Here is a 16,908-nt window from a genome sequence, read left to right on the forward strand (position 1 = left end):
TAAAACACTGAACCATAGAGCCATGAAAAAAACAGAAGAAATAAACATATATTACCAAGAGACAGATGCCAATCTGAAAAGGGTATATTATATATAGGTCCAAATATATCACAAAGTAGACTATGGAGAAATATTTAATAGTTCTAATTGTTTTGGAGTAGATATGAATAGGTGGAACACGGTGGATTTTTACTTTGGGAAATCTGTTCTGTACAACAGTCATAGAGATATGTCATACATAATTCTAAGCCCATGAAAAATCCAATCCTAAAATAAATCCTAGTGTAAATTATGAACTTTGGATGATAATGCTGTGTTCTTGTGGGTTGATTAACTGTAAAATAGGTCTCACTGTGATGTGGGACATGGAAGCCAGGTTTTGTGGCTTAAATATGTCTTCTAAACCTCATGCTCACAATTTCATGCCCATGGGCCTCCCTAACTTAGATCCCTGAGCTAAATAAATCTATCTGGTATGTATGTATGTAAGTATGTATGTATGTATGTATGTTTGTTTGTATGTATGTATATAACGCTCAAGTGAATCTGATATACTGAAAAAATATTAAACTATTGCACAAAAATCATTACTGGCAGCACCCACAAATTTATTGGATGTGCTTGAACATAAACATTCACATCTATCTTAGTTTCCTTCCATTGAAAAGAATGGAAATCTTTCTTCTAATTCCCATTTTAGTCTCTGAGAACAAAAATCTAAAAAGGTGAGGTTAGCTTTGTCTTTTCTTTTAATAAGATAAAAGCTTATGTGCTACATTTATCTCCCAGAAATACTCTATTGATCGCATTCTAAACTTAAAGGATAATTAATTAGGCTTTTATGATATACTTGAATCAAAACAGTATCTTTTTGGATTTATTGAGTAAACACAATCATCCTGGAATACAATTTGCTGCATTTTGTTGCTTTACAATTAGTACTTTGCTCCAAATGTAGACACTCATATTTTCTGTATAGTTAACATTTACACCAGAGATTTTTAGAAGTAATTTCCATCTCTGAGTTTTTTAGTATATATTAAAGGATTCATTATGGGAGTGACAGCAGTATAGAAAAGAGTCGAAGATTTATCAATGGGAAAGTTGGAAACAGGTTAAACATACATGAAAACACAGGGAACAAAAACAGAAAAACCACTGGGTGCCAGTGGCTGACGCCTGTAATCCTAGCTACTCAGGAGGTTGAGATCTGAGGATTGCGGTTCAAAGCCAGCCCAGGTAGGAAAGTCCATGAAACTCTTATCTCCAATAAACCACCAAAAAACCGGAAGTGGTGCTGTGGCTCAAATGGTAGAGTGCTAGCCTTGAGCTGAAGAGCTGAGGGACAGCGCCCAGGCCCAGAGCTAAAGCCCCATGACAGACAAAAAAAATAGAGCAACCACCATGATGTGAGAGCTGCAGGTAGACAGGGCTTTCCTCCTCCCCTCCTGTGAGTCTTATGATGATTCAGGATGATGCCATAAGAGATGAGGAGGACGATGAAGCCCACCATACTCCACCACTGGCAACCACAGCGAGGCCTAAGATGTAGGTGTCAGTACACACAAGTTCCAACAGAGGATACATGTGACAATCAATGACACTGGGGCCACAGAAAGGAAGACTGTTTACAAAGATTAACTGAAACACTGAGTGTCCAAAACCTCCAGCTCAAGCCACTACCAACATTAAAGATGCATGGAGGTCAAATAGTGCAGTGGCTGACAGATGGCCACATAGTGATCATAGGCCATCACCACCAGAAGAAAGACTCCAGCACCACCAAATAAATGCTCCATAAAAAGCTGACCCAGGCAAGCTTGGAAAGAAATGCTCTTTTCTTTCAAAGAGTAAATCTGTAATCATCTTGGGAGAAATCAAGTGGAATAAACAATACCCATGAGTGACAGGTGAGCAAGGAAGAAGTACTTTGGGGAGCCCAAGGAGGGGCTGGAGGTAATCATACCCACAATGAGCAGCTTTCCCACCAATGTCACAATGTAACTGGGTGAAAATAGTATAGGTACTCCATTTTGCACATCATGATCCTGGGTGAGGCCCAGGAGGATAAATTCTATGCCATTGTTTTCCTGTGCTGTCTCTTACTCTTCTCTAAACCTTACATCAGAGATGAGAGTTCTGGAAATCTAGACCTGCCACCAGATGATGAATAGAATTATGATCTTTTGTGTCCTGGTGTATGTCTTCCTTATATCTTGTGTATGATGAACCCACAGTATGCATTTAGTTTGTATCTAATGAGCTTGCCTTCCAATGAGTCCAACAGATATTTTTGTCGATGATCCACCCTGAGGTTTCCTGGTTAGATTATATGTACAAAGTTCTGTCTGAAGGGTTCCTCATGTCTCCATAGAGAAGAGTAGGCAAGTATGTATGTCATTCATGCACTTTGGTTATGCACATCTGCAAACATGTATGGAGAAGATTTCTCCTTGTATGAAGCCATATAATGGTGTCAATGAACCTTAAATATATTAGCTAACATGCATTCTGTTCTTTAGGTTGCCATATATGTGAAGAGTAACTTTATAATATGTTTACCAACAAAAGTAGTAGTCTCTGTACTGGAGCCTTCATTTCTATGCTCTAATATTGAACTGGTGGAGGTCTTGTCATACATTTCTCCAAGGATGTCACCATTTATGGGTCTCTCATTAAATCTCAAGTCTGAGTTGGATTTTTATCAGGTGACTCAGATAGTATTTGATCGTGCATTTCTGCCTGTGGCAATTACTTTATCTGAGTCAGGTTCAGACTTCTCAGAAGCTATCATTTGATCCATTTCATCCTAGTCTTTATGGGTTCTTAACATATTTGCATTCATTATCATGACTTTTAACAAAGATTTTCAACTGATCTAAAGTAACCCATGACTCACACTGACTACTGCATCAACATCTTGCATACATGCCTATACCTATGCAGTGATGGAGGAAAAAGACAAACAAAAGAGAAACAGAAAAAAATGGGATATTATTTTAATCGGGAAGTCTGCCTAAATACTCAGATCTGAAAACACAACTTCAATGTCTAAAATCCAAAAGCAGCAAATTCAAAGTGCAAATCCATAGGTGATGTAAAAGGAAAGGAATTGGGGATATTTTCTAAATGTAAGCACAAATAAGTCTATTTTTCACATTGTGAAAATAAAGCTTTCAGACTGGATTAATTTTTTCATAGAACAATAATCTGCAACTTTGTAAGTGTAACCCTACCTTTAACTATTCTATTGATTTTTTTTATATTTTCAAAGTAAGATGACAAGTTCTTTTTTTAATAAGTTTTTTTATTGTGAGAATACTGTACAGAGGAGGGGTTACAGTTACAAGACCAAGGTAATGAGTACATTTCTTATCAAGCATTGTTGTTTCCTCCTTTGTTTTTCCCCTACCATCACTTCCCTCGCATCTCCATAACTACACTCACCGCCCACCCCCCCACGCCCCGCCTAAATTGTAAAGTTCATTTTTTTGGGGGGGGTCCGGTCCTGGGGCCTGAACTCTGGGCCTGGGCACTGTCCCTCAGCTCTTCAGCTCAAGGCTAGCGCTCTACCACTTGAGCCACAGTGCCATTTCCGGCTTTTTTCTTTTTGCTTATGTGGTGCTGAAGAATCGAACCCAGGGCCTCAGGCATGCAAGGCAAGCGCTCTAACACTGAGCCACCTTCCCAGCCCAGTAAAGTTCATTTTTTGGCGTAGCGTCTTGTACAACTTGTTGCAATGGGTCAACCTGTACCCCTGTTTAAACAATTTGTTTTTTCCCTTCCCCTTCACAAATTATACCAACATCAAATACAGAAAAAACAGGGGTTATACCATGGAGGAGGGACATACAAAGCAACAAAAAAATCATCAGGTACCTTATAAATACATTAGATGCAATAGCAAGAAAAAAAACCACTTGTGTCCTTATCTTGGGTTCATTTAGCTTAACATCATCTTATCGGACCTTTTCTCCTTGACTCATACATATACTAGAAGATGTCCTCTGTCAAATTGCTTTTGGTTTTGCCATGGGCTTACCAGAAAGCTGAAGGCTAGAGTGAAATGGGAAAACAGGAAGCAACAGAAGAGAAAAGAAAAAATCATAAGGGAAACCATGGGACCTATGTTTCTTTGGGCCTGGCTTACTTCACTTAATATAAGTTTTTCCAAGTCTTTCCATTTCCTAACAAAAGGACAATGTCATTCTTCCTGATGGAGGCATAGAATTCCATTGTGTTTATATACTACATTTTCTTGATCCATTCATCTACTGAGGGACATCTGGCTTGCTTCCATATCTTAGCTATGGTAAATAATGCTGCAATAAACATAGTTGTGCTGGTAGTTTTAGTAAAGTCTTGTTTGTGATCATTTGAGTAAATGCCCAAGAGTGGATTGCTGGGTCATAGGGGAGCTCTATGTGGAGTCTTTTGAGGAACCTCCATACTGCTTTCCAAAGTAGCTGAACAGATTTATACTCCCACCAACAATGCAGTAGGGTTCCCTTCTGTCCTCATCCCCTCCAGCATCTGTTGTTATTAGAGTTCTTGATTATAGCCATTCTAACTGGTGGAATCTTAATGCTATTTTGATTTGCATTTCTTTTATGGCTAGAGAGGTTGAACATTTCTTCCTGTGTCTACAAGCCATTCTTATTTCCTCTTCAGAGAAAGTTCTCTTTAAGTCTTTAGCCCACTTATTTATTGGGCAGTTGTTTCTTTGAGGATGTGGTTAATTTTTTGAGCTCCAAGTATACTTTAGATATGAGACTCTTATCTGTTGTTTGGCTAGTGAAGATCTTCTCCCAATCCATGGGCTTTCTATTGATCTTGCTAGCTATGTCCTTTGCCAGGCAGAAACTCTGCAATTTCATGCAATCCCATTTGTCCAACCTTTCCTGGATTTGTTGTGTTTCTGGGTCTCTATTAAGAACATTTCGGCCTGTGCCAAGGAGACCTAGGGTTTCTCCTATTCCGTCCTGTAATGTTTTCAGAGTGTCTGCTTTGACTCAGAGGTGTTTGATCTATTTGGGGTTGATTCTGGTGCAGGGTGATAGATAGGATCTAGCTTTAGTTTTCTACAGGTGATTAACCAATTTTGCCAGCACCATTTACTGAAGAGACTGTCTTACTTCCATTCTATTTTTTTAGCTCCCTTATCGAAGATTAGATGGCTAAAGATCTGTGGGTTAATTTCTGGGTTTTCAATTCTATTGCATTAGTCCTGAGGTCTGTTCTTGTGCCAGTACCAAGCTGTTTTGATTACTATGGCATTGTAGTAGAGTTTGACATTTGGTATTGATATTCCTCCAGCACAGTTCTTTCTGTTGAGGAACGTTTTTGCTATTTGGGGTCTTTTATTGTTCCATATGAATTTTTCAATTAACTCTTCTATTACCTTGAAGAATGAGGTTGGAATATTGATAGGCATCGCATTGAATTTGTAGATAGTCTTGGGAAGTATTGCCATTATCAAGATGTTGATCCTTCCAATCCAGGAGCATGGGAGTTTTTGCCACGTTCTAATTTCTGTTTTGATTTCCTTTTTCGGGTTTTTAAAGTTTTCATCATAGAAGTCCTTCATTTCTTTGGTTAAGTTAATTCCTAGATATTTTATTTTTTGTGGGGCTATTAGGAATGGAGTTGCTTTCCTGATTTCAACAGGAGAATGCATATATCTTTCAAACAAAGTCTTTTCACATTTTTGTCTATACTCAAGCACTGGTCACATGGATAAAACCATTGAAGTTCACATAATGATGGAAAGAGAACATGACCTGTTACAACTCTATGAAAACCACTAATGTGATGAAAACTAATATGCCATAACACTAGCAAGAAATCTTTTTTATGGGGGCTGGGAAGGTGGCTCAGTGGTAGAGCAATTGCCTTTCATGCCTGAGGCACTGGGTTCAATTCTTCAGCACCACATAAGCAAAAAGAAAAAAGCCAGAAGTGGCGCTATAGCTCAAGTGGTAGAGTGCTAGCCTTGAGCTGAAGAGCTGAGGGACCACGCCCAGGCCCAGAGTTCAGGCCCCACAACTGGACCAAAAAAAAATCTTCATTATGTAACTTTGAACTAATTTTCCCAAGCAGCTAGCATGAACATTACATAAAGCTAATAGGGATATTAGAAAAGGCAAATGTCCATATTATCCTACTTGGAGATACATTTAGCCTTTGATCCAAGATGTAGATGAAAATAATTTCCAGCTATTAAAACAAAACATGATATGCCAATCTTCTCCCCAAAATTATATCTCATTGAACCAATTTCCTCATGGTCACTTCATACAAATGAGCTAAGACATAAACCACGTAGTCATTATTCTTCAATACCCATAATGGATTTCTAAGCAGTAGTCAATACAAATGGAAATGAAATACATAAACAAGAAAATCAAATGAACACATACATGGATTACAATTCCTGGGAAGAACATTTTATTCTTTGGCCAGGAGTTTAAAGACTTTAGATAATCAAATATTGCTCAAAGAAGTGACAGTTCATATAAGGAGAAGCCACTGGAATTAGTTTCACAAATAAAATGTACTGAAATATAAGATTTCATTGTAATAATTTCTGGTATACTATTACTTTATCCCATTATATATCTGCATTAAGCTTTTCCAGGTAAAAATTATATACAAGACATTATCAAATTTATATTATAACAGGGAAATGTATTAACACACCAACATAATTTACATTAACTGTATTTTTCAGAAATGCTATAGAGGGAAGGGAACTTACCATCAAATTTCAGATGGCTCTCACATGTAATCTTAGCTACTGAAGAGGCTAAGATCAGACAATCATCATTCAAGCCAGCCCAAGCAAGAAAATTTGTTAGACTCCCCTCTCCAAGTAATCACAAAAAAGCTGAAAGTGAAGCTGTTGCTCAATGGTCAAATGCTAACCTTGAGCAAAAACTCGAGGATAGTGTTCAGGCTCTAAGTTCAAGTCCCAACACCAGCAACAAAAAAAAATACAAATATGAATCCTGAGGAGACAGCATTATTGTCAAAGGACTCTGATAGTAGTGGGTGACAAACTTATTCATGTTACACTTGATGTAACTTTCCTTCTCCAGAGCTTCTTCATTGCATTTGTCATCTCTTTGTTTCTCAGAGTGTAGATTAATGGGTTGAGCATAGGGGTTAAGACAGTATAAAATACACTAAATGATTTATCAATAGGATAAGTCTTAGCAGGTCTTGCATATATGAAAATGCAGGGAATGAAGAAGCAGAACACCACAGTGATGTGAGAGCCACAGGTGAAGAGAGCTTTCCGCCTCCCTTCCTTACTAAGGTTCTTTAGAGAATGCAAGATGACACCATAAGAGATGAGCAGGAGTGTGAAAATAATCACACACATCAGTCCTCCATTGGCCACCACTAAGATACCAGTGACATAGGTATCAATGCAGACAAGTTCCAATAAAGGATACATGTCACACATAAAATGATCAATGATGTTGGGGCCACAGAACGGGAGCCCATAAATCGTGATAAGTTGAATTATTGAGTGCAAAAATCCCCCAAACCAAGACACTACCAGCAACACAACACACACCCATTTCTTCATGATAACCAAATAATGTAAAGGCTTACAAATGGCCACGTAGCGATCCAAAGCCATCACCAAGAGAAGAGTTACCTCTGATCCACCAAAAAGGTGTTCTGTGAAGAGCTGAATCATACAGAACTTGAAGGAGATGATTTTCTCCCCAAAGAACATGTCTGAAATCAACTTAGGTGAAATAGATGATGAGTAAATAATATCGACAAAAGATAAGCTAGCAAGGAAGAAGTACATGGGTGAATCGAGGGTCTTACTGAGATTTACAGTCACAACTATGAGAAGATTTCCCAGAACTGTCAAAATGTAGAAGAGCAAAAAGATGACAGAAAGTACTTTCTGTTCTCTCGGATTCTGAGTCAGGCCCAGCAGGATGAAGTAAGTAACGTTGTTCCTTGGTTCCATTTATTCTGTTTGTGGTTCTGATTTCAGATATGCAAAGCAGCTTACCTATAAAACATTGAAAACATCCTTAGAAAAAATAAGGATCATAATTTCTAATCATTCACTATAAGTGATGAATAGAAAAGAGTGTGGTAGATGAATACAGTCTTAATACTCAATGAACATATGTGAAATAGGACCTGGGAAATTTGGTGTCTGGTAGGGAAATGGGTAAGGAAGGAGACCAATGGAAGGAGTGTTGCAGATTAAGATGCATTGTACACACAAATGGACATAATAAATTGTAACCTCCTTGTAAAACCACATATAGAAAAAAAACACCTGAAATAGAAAAGTAATCCACTTGTGTTATACTACCTGCTACAACTATCTGGATTATTAAGTTGAATAGGACAATTTCTCCCTGCCTAAATGATATATAGACAATGATGGGTACTGCTAAAAATCAATTCAACATACATCAGCATAAATATACTTTCTATTCTGTACTATAGATTCCTAGTGCTAGAGTTTTTTAAATCACTAGAAATTGAGAGGCATTCTTTGAAGATAAAATAGTTAAATTTAAAGAAGTGACACAACAAAAGAGAATGAAAGCAACATCACTTGATAAGAAATGTACTCAGTACCTTGCTCACGTAACTGTAACCCCTCTATATAGTATTTTCACAATAACATCTTATTTTTTTAAAAAAAGAAAATGATAAAGTAATTCCATGAAAAGATATCTTGTGCATAGAATCACAAGTATAAAGTGTGACACATAGTCTAAATAGCTATGAAGACTCAGGAAAGATCTTTATAAATTCACATTTTATAAGCCATTATGAAAGTATCTATAAAAAAATGACTCTCTTAGTTGCTAGTGCAACTAGCACAATTATAATCATTCCATTGCTTTACAAGAACATTTTCCTCATTTCCACATTTTCCTACCACAACAATGTTAGTATTCAATGCTTCTAGGAACATTCCTTTTGTGATGATAGATGAGTTCTTTAAATCTATAGAAACCTTTTCTGTATCTCTCCTTTTTCCTTCTGAGCCCTCACAAGAATTGTCTTTCCAAATCAGTATTTCTACCATCAAGCCAACTAGGATCTTTCTTCCATTAGTCCCCAAACATTTTCACCATCTACCTATTACCTAAGTCCAGCAACATGCCCATATATTTATATATTTTTATATGTTCACCACTTTCCAGGACCAAAAGCTAATACTTATTGATGGTGCTTCTTCAGAAAAGCAGAAGCTAAGTGATTGAAACAACAGAAATCAATGTAGAGACAATGTCTTATAGAAAACTCTGAGGAAGGAACTATTCCAGATCCTTTACTTGGCTTGTATGTGATCAACTTCAGGTTTATGTGGCGTTCTACCTGGATTCAAATTTCCCTTCTTAAAAAATAAAAAATGTTGGGATGGTGGGGAGAGAAGGGATGGTAGGGGATAAACAAAGGAGGAAGTGTACTCATTACCTTACTCATCTAACTGTAACCCCTCTGTACACTATTTTTACAATAGAAAACATTAAAAAAAATTTAAATGTCATTTGTCTGGATGCTTGTGGTTCATGCCTGTAATCCAACCTACTGAGGAGCCTGAAATATGGATAATCATGATTTAATGCCAGCCCAGCCAGAAGAATTTGTGAGACTTCATCTCCAAAATGACCATCAACAATGGGTGACAATGTTGTCAGACACTTTGTATTCATATACTGTTTTGTAGAATGGGAACTTCTTTGTACAACTACTTAAAGATAATAATTTTAAAATGACCATCAAAAATGGCAGCTGATCAAGCAAGCCAACCAAGAAAAAGGCTCTGGATTGAAATCTCAGTTCTAACAAAATCTTTAAAATACTTGATTAAGTCTCACCATAATAAACTTACATTAACTTGTATCTGTCCAAACCCTGTCCTCAATTAATTCACATTATGATGTCTTAGAGGCTAGGAATTTAGCCTAAAAATCAAGAGTGATGGAAGGAAGACAATAAAACCACAATTGTTTCATCTGACACAGTGTACAACAAAGATCTTTCACATTACCGGGTTTCAGACCTAGTCATTAAAACCTATTTGTAGTGTTGTAACATGGCTACTTCTTCTTTACCTTCTTGGTCGTTTCTTCAGTATTCTCAAAGCATCCTGAAAGCAGTGTCTTCATGCTTGTGTATCTCCTACTCACACTCCTGTGTGTCTCCTAGTCTCAAAATTTTAGCTGCATATAGGCAACAAACATCTCTAATTGGATAGCCATTGAGTATTTTTAAAAATTTTTCACAATAAATCTTATCTTGCAAATTTACCTCTACTCAACAAATAGTTCCTCTTCACCTGTTGTTGTTCAAGACAATCTGTTTGTTTGTTTTTAAGTTTTTTATTGTGAAAATACCATACCTAGGGGTTACAAGTACGTAAGCAAAGTAATAAGTACATTTCTTATCAAGCATTTTGCCTCCTCCTTTGTTTTTCCCCTACCATGCCTGCTCTCCCATCTCCACAACTACACTCCCCCTCCCAAAGTTGTAAAGTTCGTTTTTCATCATAGCATTTTGTACAATTCATTGTTGCAATGGTCTACCTGTCTCCCTATTTAAACAATTTGTTTTTTTCCCCTTCCCCTTCCCAAATTATACCAACATCAAATACAGTGCAAACAGGGGTTCTACAGGGGTGGGACATACAAATCAACAAAACAATCACCTTATCAATATGTTAGAAACAATAGCAAGAAAGAAAAAACCACTTGTGTCTTTATCTTGGGGTTCATTTTGCCTAACATCATCTTATCAGACGTTTTCCACTTGTCTCAGACATATTCTAGCTATTGCAAATAAGGGAAACCATTTTTAACTCCATGCCTCTAAGGTTACTTTTTCAATATAAATATATCCTGTGGTGACTTTTCATAATATATGACAAATATGTCCTTGATAATATACCTCACCACATTCTTTGTCTAATTATAGATACTTTTCCAAGTTGAACTACTTTCCTACTGAAAGAGCCAAAATAATCTTTCTAATGTTATTCAATTCACAACCATCTCTTGTTCAAAACCCCTATAGAAGATTCTTCATTCCTAGTAACATCCACTCATCCTTTATCAGATAAGATGCCAAGTGTCTACAGTCCAGGCAACCCTCCCAAATTCACTGCTTGCACTTGTCTATGTTCACCTACTCCAGCAGTGTTATTATGTTTCAAACAACCACATTTTTTGTTTCACTTAGACTTTGGTAAATGCTAATTTCAGAGACCACAAAAAGTATTCCGAAATGCTAAACAATGTTAAATATGTGAAGAGACGCACAACTGTGCACACGTTCAATCTATATTCAAATGTGAAGTGGCTTTTAGAAGGCCTGTGTGGTGTCATTTTGTTCAAATAAGGCAGACTCACATGTCGGAGGCCACCGTCCTCTAACACCAGCGCACAGTCTATGCTGGATTTCAGAGCTAAGGAAGCAAGTCTTGGAACTGACATGAGGAATCTTGTTCTTCCATTGCTCCAGACAGAAGTACAACTCTTGATAATATTCATGACTGCTAGCTTTGTTTTCTTTCATTTTATCTATTATAGCATACATTATAAAGAACTTGCAGCCACACTCTGCCTGCAGAAGTATTTTTTGCAACATTTAAATTGTAATGAACTCAAGCAATATTCTCGTCTATATAATGAAAAATCCACCCAGTTGTGAACCCTGGTTTTTTATTGCCAACTATTAAAGACATACCTTTTGGATGCTTTTTTACAGTTCAAAGACCTTTGCATGACAGTCTTAAAATTCTAGAAAAACCTCTCCCTTCTAGTAAGTACAAAAGTAAAATACTTGGTATTCTCCTGTAAGGTACACATGAGCTGCCATGTTAGACCATTCCCGATTGCATGCTTCACGAAGTCACCACCTGCAGAGCTATTCCAATAGCATCACATTTTATTAACTGAAAGACTGATCGCTTTTCTAGTTAAGACAATTTATCAAGATGCAAACAAATCCTAGGCCTCATAAAATGGTAAGAATTAGACTTATATGTCTCCCATAAGTTCTTCTCTAGTCCATTCTCATAGTTATTATTCTTTAAACTAAAAAAATATTATCTAGCTTTGTATCACAGCCCTCTCTTACATTGGGGTGATCAATTACTTGTATTTGAGCCTGAAGAGGTCATTCTTCTGTCTTCTTAAGATCATACTTTAAGACAAATAAAGACTATTTCACCTTCTGGGATAATTATATCAGCTACAAACAGGATAGCAACAGCTACCTGACAGGAGCAAAGATCACTGAAGGTTTTATAATGTGTAGCCATATTGGTGATGAAGTTCTACTACTGGCATATGTCCAAGGTGGATTCTGCCTTAATTAAATTCAATGGGATTTCTCATGAATTTTGAAAGCATGTCTATAGGGGCTGAGAAGGTGCCTCAGTGATAGAATGCTTGCCTTCATGCATGAGGCCCTGTGTTCGATTCCTCAGGACTATATAAGCAGAAAATAGCTGGAAGTGGCGCTGTGGCTCAAATGGTACAGTGCTAGCCTTGAACTGAAGAGCTCAGGGATAGCACCCAGGCCCAGAGTTCAGGGCCCATGACCAACAAAAAAAAAAGAAAAAGAAAAAGCATATCTATATGTAATGATATCATTAGCTCAATCATACATCTACAGTCAGGAAAATTATATAAGGAAAAAACAATATCAAGACCATCATAGGATGGAGCTGGGTGACTCAGTGGTAGAGTGTTTCCTGTGCATGCATGAGGCCATGGGTTCAATTCCTCAGCACCACATATGCAGAAAAAGCCGGAAGTGGCGCTGTTGCTCAAGTGGTAGAGCGCTAGCCTTAAGCTGAAGAGCTAAGGGACAGCGTCCAGATCCAGAGTTCAGGCCCCATGACCAAAAAAAAAAAAAGAAAGAAACAAAGAACATCATAGGATAATTGTGAGTCAAGAGTAAAGAATATCAGCCTGTGTATTTTGTTCAGTGAAAATGAGTTTATCACTTATTTTCCCATTTTGTGAGAGCAAATTATATTTCTTTTCACAAAACACTCAATTTCTTGCTACCTATTAGTGAAATGTTAGATTTTGTCTCTGTGTGTGTGTGTGTGTGTGTGTGTCCTGAAGCTTGAACACAGGGCCAAGGTGCTATCACTGAGCTGTTATGTTCAAGGCTAGTGCTTTATCATTTGAGACACAAGTCCACTTCCAGCTTTTTTGGTAGTTAACTGGAGATAAACATCTCATGGACTTTTCTGAGCAAGCTGGCTTCAAACCCCAATCCTCAGAGCCAGGCTTCTTAGTAGCTACTATTACAGGAGTGAGCCACCAGCACCTGGATGTTGGATATATTATTAAAATTTTTATTTAATTATTGGCTTACTGCTTCTTTTCAGAAAAATCTAGAGGATGTATTTTGTCTCACAGTCTATACTTTTACCTCTAGAGATACAATAGTTCATAAAACAGAAGTCAAAATGAGAATTATTCTTTGAAAATTAAAGTCACACAAGTAATGAGGAATGTCATAAAAGTAGGATTACAAACTTCACTTTGTACGGTTTGAACAAAATCACCACATCATATATAGAAAAACTGTTCATGAAACATATCATCACCTAAATTAAATATCATCAGCCATCTACATTCCCTGAGTATAAAGCACATAGAACTGAGGGACAGAATTAGTCTTAATATAGTGTGCATAATGCAAGTTTAAAAATACACATTTCCTTTGTTGTCAATGTACTCTATCAAGTTCTTTCTTTTTACTTTTTCTTACTTTTGCCTCTGGTTTATTACTGGTAGTCACTGTTTTTGGTTCTGGTACCCTGCATCTCGTATATATGTTTATCTGATTTGGGGACTGGAAGGGGAATTACAAAATGGTGAAACAAGGACTAAGGGTGAACCAATGCAACAGTGATACTCACAAGACACTATGCTGGAAATGAACCTTACAACTTTGGGCAGTGGGGGGAAAAGTTGAGGGGAGGAATAGTGGAAGAAATTAAAGGAATGGAAAACAATGTTTGACAACAAATGCACTCATTACCTTCCTTATGTAACTGTAACCCCTTTGTACAGACCATTACAACAAAATTAAATTAAATTTATATATGTACATGTATATATGTACATGTATACATATACATACACACACACTCAAATTTCTGGTACAACAATGAGCAATTGCATTTAAAATCTTCTATTTTCGTCCCAGAAATTTTATTGACCAAAGTCCTTTCTAATGATTCTGGATGATTATAAATTTCCCAGACTATATTATTGTTTCCTTGTTGTAAAGTAAAAATCACTAAGTCCTATCTGAATTGCCACTAAGGAAACTAACGCTAAAAGGTGTGGTGCATTCTAACTTCACTCTTAAGAAAACAAAAGTCTGTGTCATTTACTCATCTTCAAGAAACTTTCTATTAATCCGATTCTAATCTCTGAGCCTATTTACTCTGATATATTATGGCTTTGATGAAGGAAACCAATCACTGCACAATCCACTGAGTGGACCACATTATTTTCTACTGAAAATGTGTGTGTTTATATTGCTTTAGAATTAGCATCCCATTCATCATGTAGACATTCTTAACCAGTCTTTAGCTCACATTTTGCACCACAATTTCTCCATGGAATTTTTCATTTCTGAATTTCTCAAGGTATAGATCAAAGGATTCAACATGGGAGTGACAACTGTATAAAAAACAGCTATGGATTTGTCAATAGGCAAGTTAGAAACTGGTCGAACATACATGAAGATACAGGGCACAAAAAATAGGACAACCACCGTGATGTGGGAGCTGCAGGTGGACAGGGCTTTGCGCCTCCCCTCCTGACTGTGAGTCTTAAGATTGTTCAGGATGACGCCATAGGAGATGAGGAGAAGAATGAATACCACCATACAGATGGCGCCACCATTAGCAACCACAGTGAGGCCTATGAAATAGGTGTTGGTGCACGCAAGTTCCAACAGTGGGTACATGTCACAGATGAAGTGGTCAATGACATTGGGGCCACAAAAAGGGAGGCTGTACGCAATGACAAGTTGAACGATAGAGTGTCCAAAACCTCCAACCCAGGCCACCACCAATAGGAGGATGCAAACCCGTCTACTCATGATGGTCAAATAGTGCAGTGGCTTACAGATGGCCACATAGCGATCATAGGCCATCACCACCAGAAGGAAGACTTCTGCACCACCAAGCAAGTGCTCTGTAAAGAGCTGGACCATGCAGGCTTGAAAGGAAATAGTCTTTAACTCACAGAGTAAGTCTACAATCAACTTGGGTGAAATAGTAGTGGCATACACAGCATCCATGAGTGACAGGTATGCAAGGAAGAAGTACATTGGGGAATCCAAAGAGGGGCTGGAAATCACAGTCACCACGATGAGCAGGTTGCCCACCACTGTCACAATGTAGATGAGTGAAAACAGGACAAATAAGGCTTTTTGCACACCAGGATCCTGAGTAAGGCCCAGGAGGACAAATTCTGTGACATTGTTCCTCTGTCCCATTTACTCTTTGACAAGTCTTACTTCACAGATGAAAGTTCAGAAGAGCATGACCTGCCATGGAATTATGAACAGGACTATTCTCTTTTATGTCATACCACGCCATATCTTCTCCATGGTGCATCCACATAAAATATTTAATTAACACTCCTGCAGTCCTCTACCTTTGAGCCTAACAGCACCTTTCTATTTTTCTCTTGAATGATCTTGTTAGTCTATGCAGTCCAATATTCTCTCTCAGTCTTGGTGGATCTCTTCAGAGAAGAATAGGAAAACATCAGTCATTAATTCATTTCAAGAGAAAAACTTTAAAAAGTGTGTTATTACTTGAAGCAGATGTCAGCAAACACCTCGGGAAAAAGAGTTCTCCTTTTATCAAATTCACTAGTCAGTGGTACCAGTGAATCCTAAATTTATCAGCTACAATATTTCAGTCCTTGGAGTTGAGAACTGATAAAGAGGAACTTTACAATCTCAGGTGTAATAGTACCTGTCGCCTTATACCCAGTTCAATGTTTTGGCAACAGAGTAGAAAAGATCTCTGTCCTATATCAACATCTCACAGAATGTCCAATATTCATAAGTCTCTCATTTGGTCTCTACAGATTGGACCTCAAATCATATCATAGAGCTCAAATATCATTTAGCATGCTTGTGCCCATAGCAATTACTTTGCTTTATCCCTATTTACCTTATTACCATTCGCTCTAATTCAGTCTTTTTATCTAGCCTATAATAGTTTATTACACATTCACAATCACTATCATAATTTTCTAATAAATATCTTTACATGATCTAGAATAATCCATTAATGCCCATCAACTACTACACAGCCAGTTAGTACATAATTTAGACCTCTTGGGGTAACTATGTCTAGTAAAGGAGGAAAAACTAGAAACTGAAAAGACAAGTCGAGAACAAGAGCATGTGGTCTTCTGTATAATTGTTGCTTAGGTTCTGAGAGTATTAACAGTAGAGCTTCAGTGTCCTGATTTTTCAAAAGTAGCAGACTTAAGGGAAAACCCATACTCAAGGCTAGAACCCAGAGGTGTGCATCCATTTCCAAATGTGATTACAAGTATGTCTCTGTTTGTACTTTGAAAAATCAAGGGAGTAAACTAGATAATTTCACATCCTTTCTAATGCATCTGCAACCAGACTAACTCCTGCATATTTACCTTTCCTTAATCTGTATTTTTTTCATGTTTTATCTTTTCATAGCCAAACAACAATTTCAAGCTTATTACTCTCCCTTATAACATTAGCTTATGGCAATACCTTTTTCCTTGGAAGGAAAGCCTAGCACAGCTTTGAAGCATACAGATTCTTGAGCCCTAAGGGAATATCTTAGCACAGTGAGAAAAGCACAGATTTGAG

General features: G+C 37.4%; 2 protein-coding genes and 1 pseudogene across 2 annotated transcripts; all 3 read right to left on the reverse strand.

The window, feature by feature from the left end:
- Nucleotides 1–1,364: 1,364 nt before the first annotated feature.
- On the reverse strand, nucleotides 1,365–2,641 carry LOC138834212 (olfactory receptor 4A8-like; annotated as a pseudogene).
- A 4,422-nt stretch (nucleotides 2,642–7,063) lies between these two features.
- Nucleotides 7,064–7,993, reverse strand: LOC138833716 (olfactory receptor 4A47-like). Its single transcript, XM_070032011.1, has one exon. The coding sequence runs from the start codon at nucleotides 7,991–7,993 to the stop codon at nucleotides 7,064–7,066; it is 930 nt and encodes a 309-aa protein (XP_069888112.1).
- Nucleotides 7,994–14,622: 6,629 nt separating this feature from the next.
- LOC138833717 (olfactory receptor 4A5-like) lies at nucleotides 14,623–15,534 on the reverse strand. The gene has a single exon (XM_070032012.1). The coding sequence runs from the start codon at nucleotides 15,532–15,534 to the stop codon at nucleotides 14,623–14,625; it is 912 nt and encodes a 303-aa protein (XP_069888113.1).
- Nucleotides 15,535–16,908: the final 1,374 nt, after the last annotated feature.

This window comes from Dipodomys merriami, unplaced genomic scaffold (assembly GCF_024711535.1).
Source record: "Dipodomys merriami isolate MVZ:Mamm:240054 unplaced genomic scaffold, mDipMer1.0.p SCAF_21, whole genome shotgun sequence".
In the NCBI taxonomy this organism is placed as follows: domain Eukaryota; kingdom Metazoa; phylum Chordata; class Mammalia; order Rodentia; family Heteromyidae; genus Dipodomys; species Dipodomys merriami.

What these genes read in the sequence shown, in the direction of transcription:
- LOC138833716 (XM_070032011.1), bottom strand. Translation starts at nt 7,993, where the DNA reads ATGGAACCAAGGAACAACGTTACTTACTTCATCCTGCTGGGCCTGACT.
- LOC138833717 (XM_070032012.1), bottom strand. Translation starts at nt 15,534, where the DNA reads ATGGGACAGAGGAACAATGTCACAGAATTTGTCCTCCTGGGCCTTACT.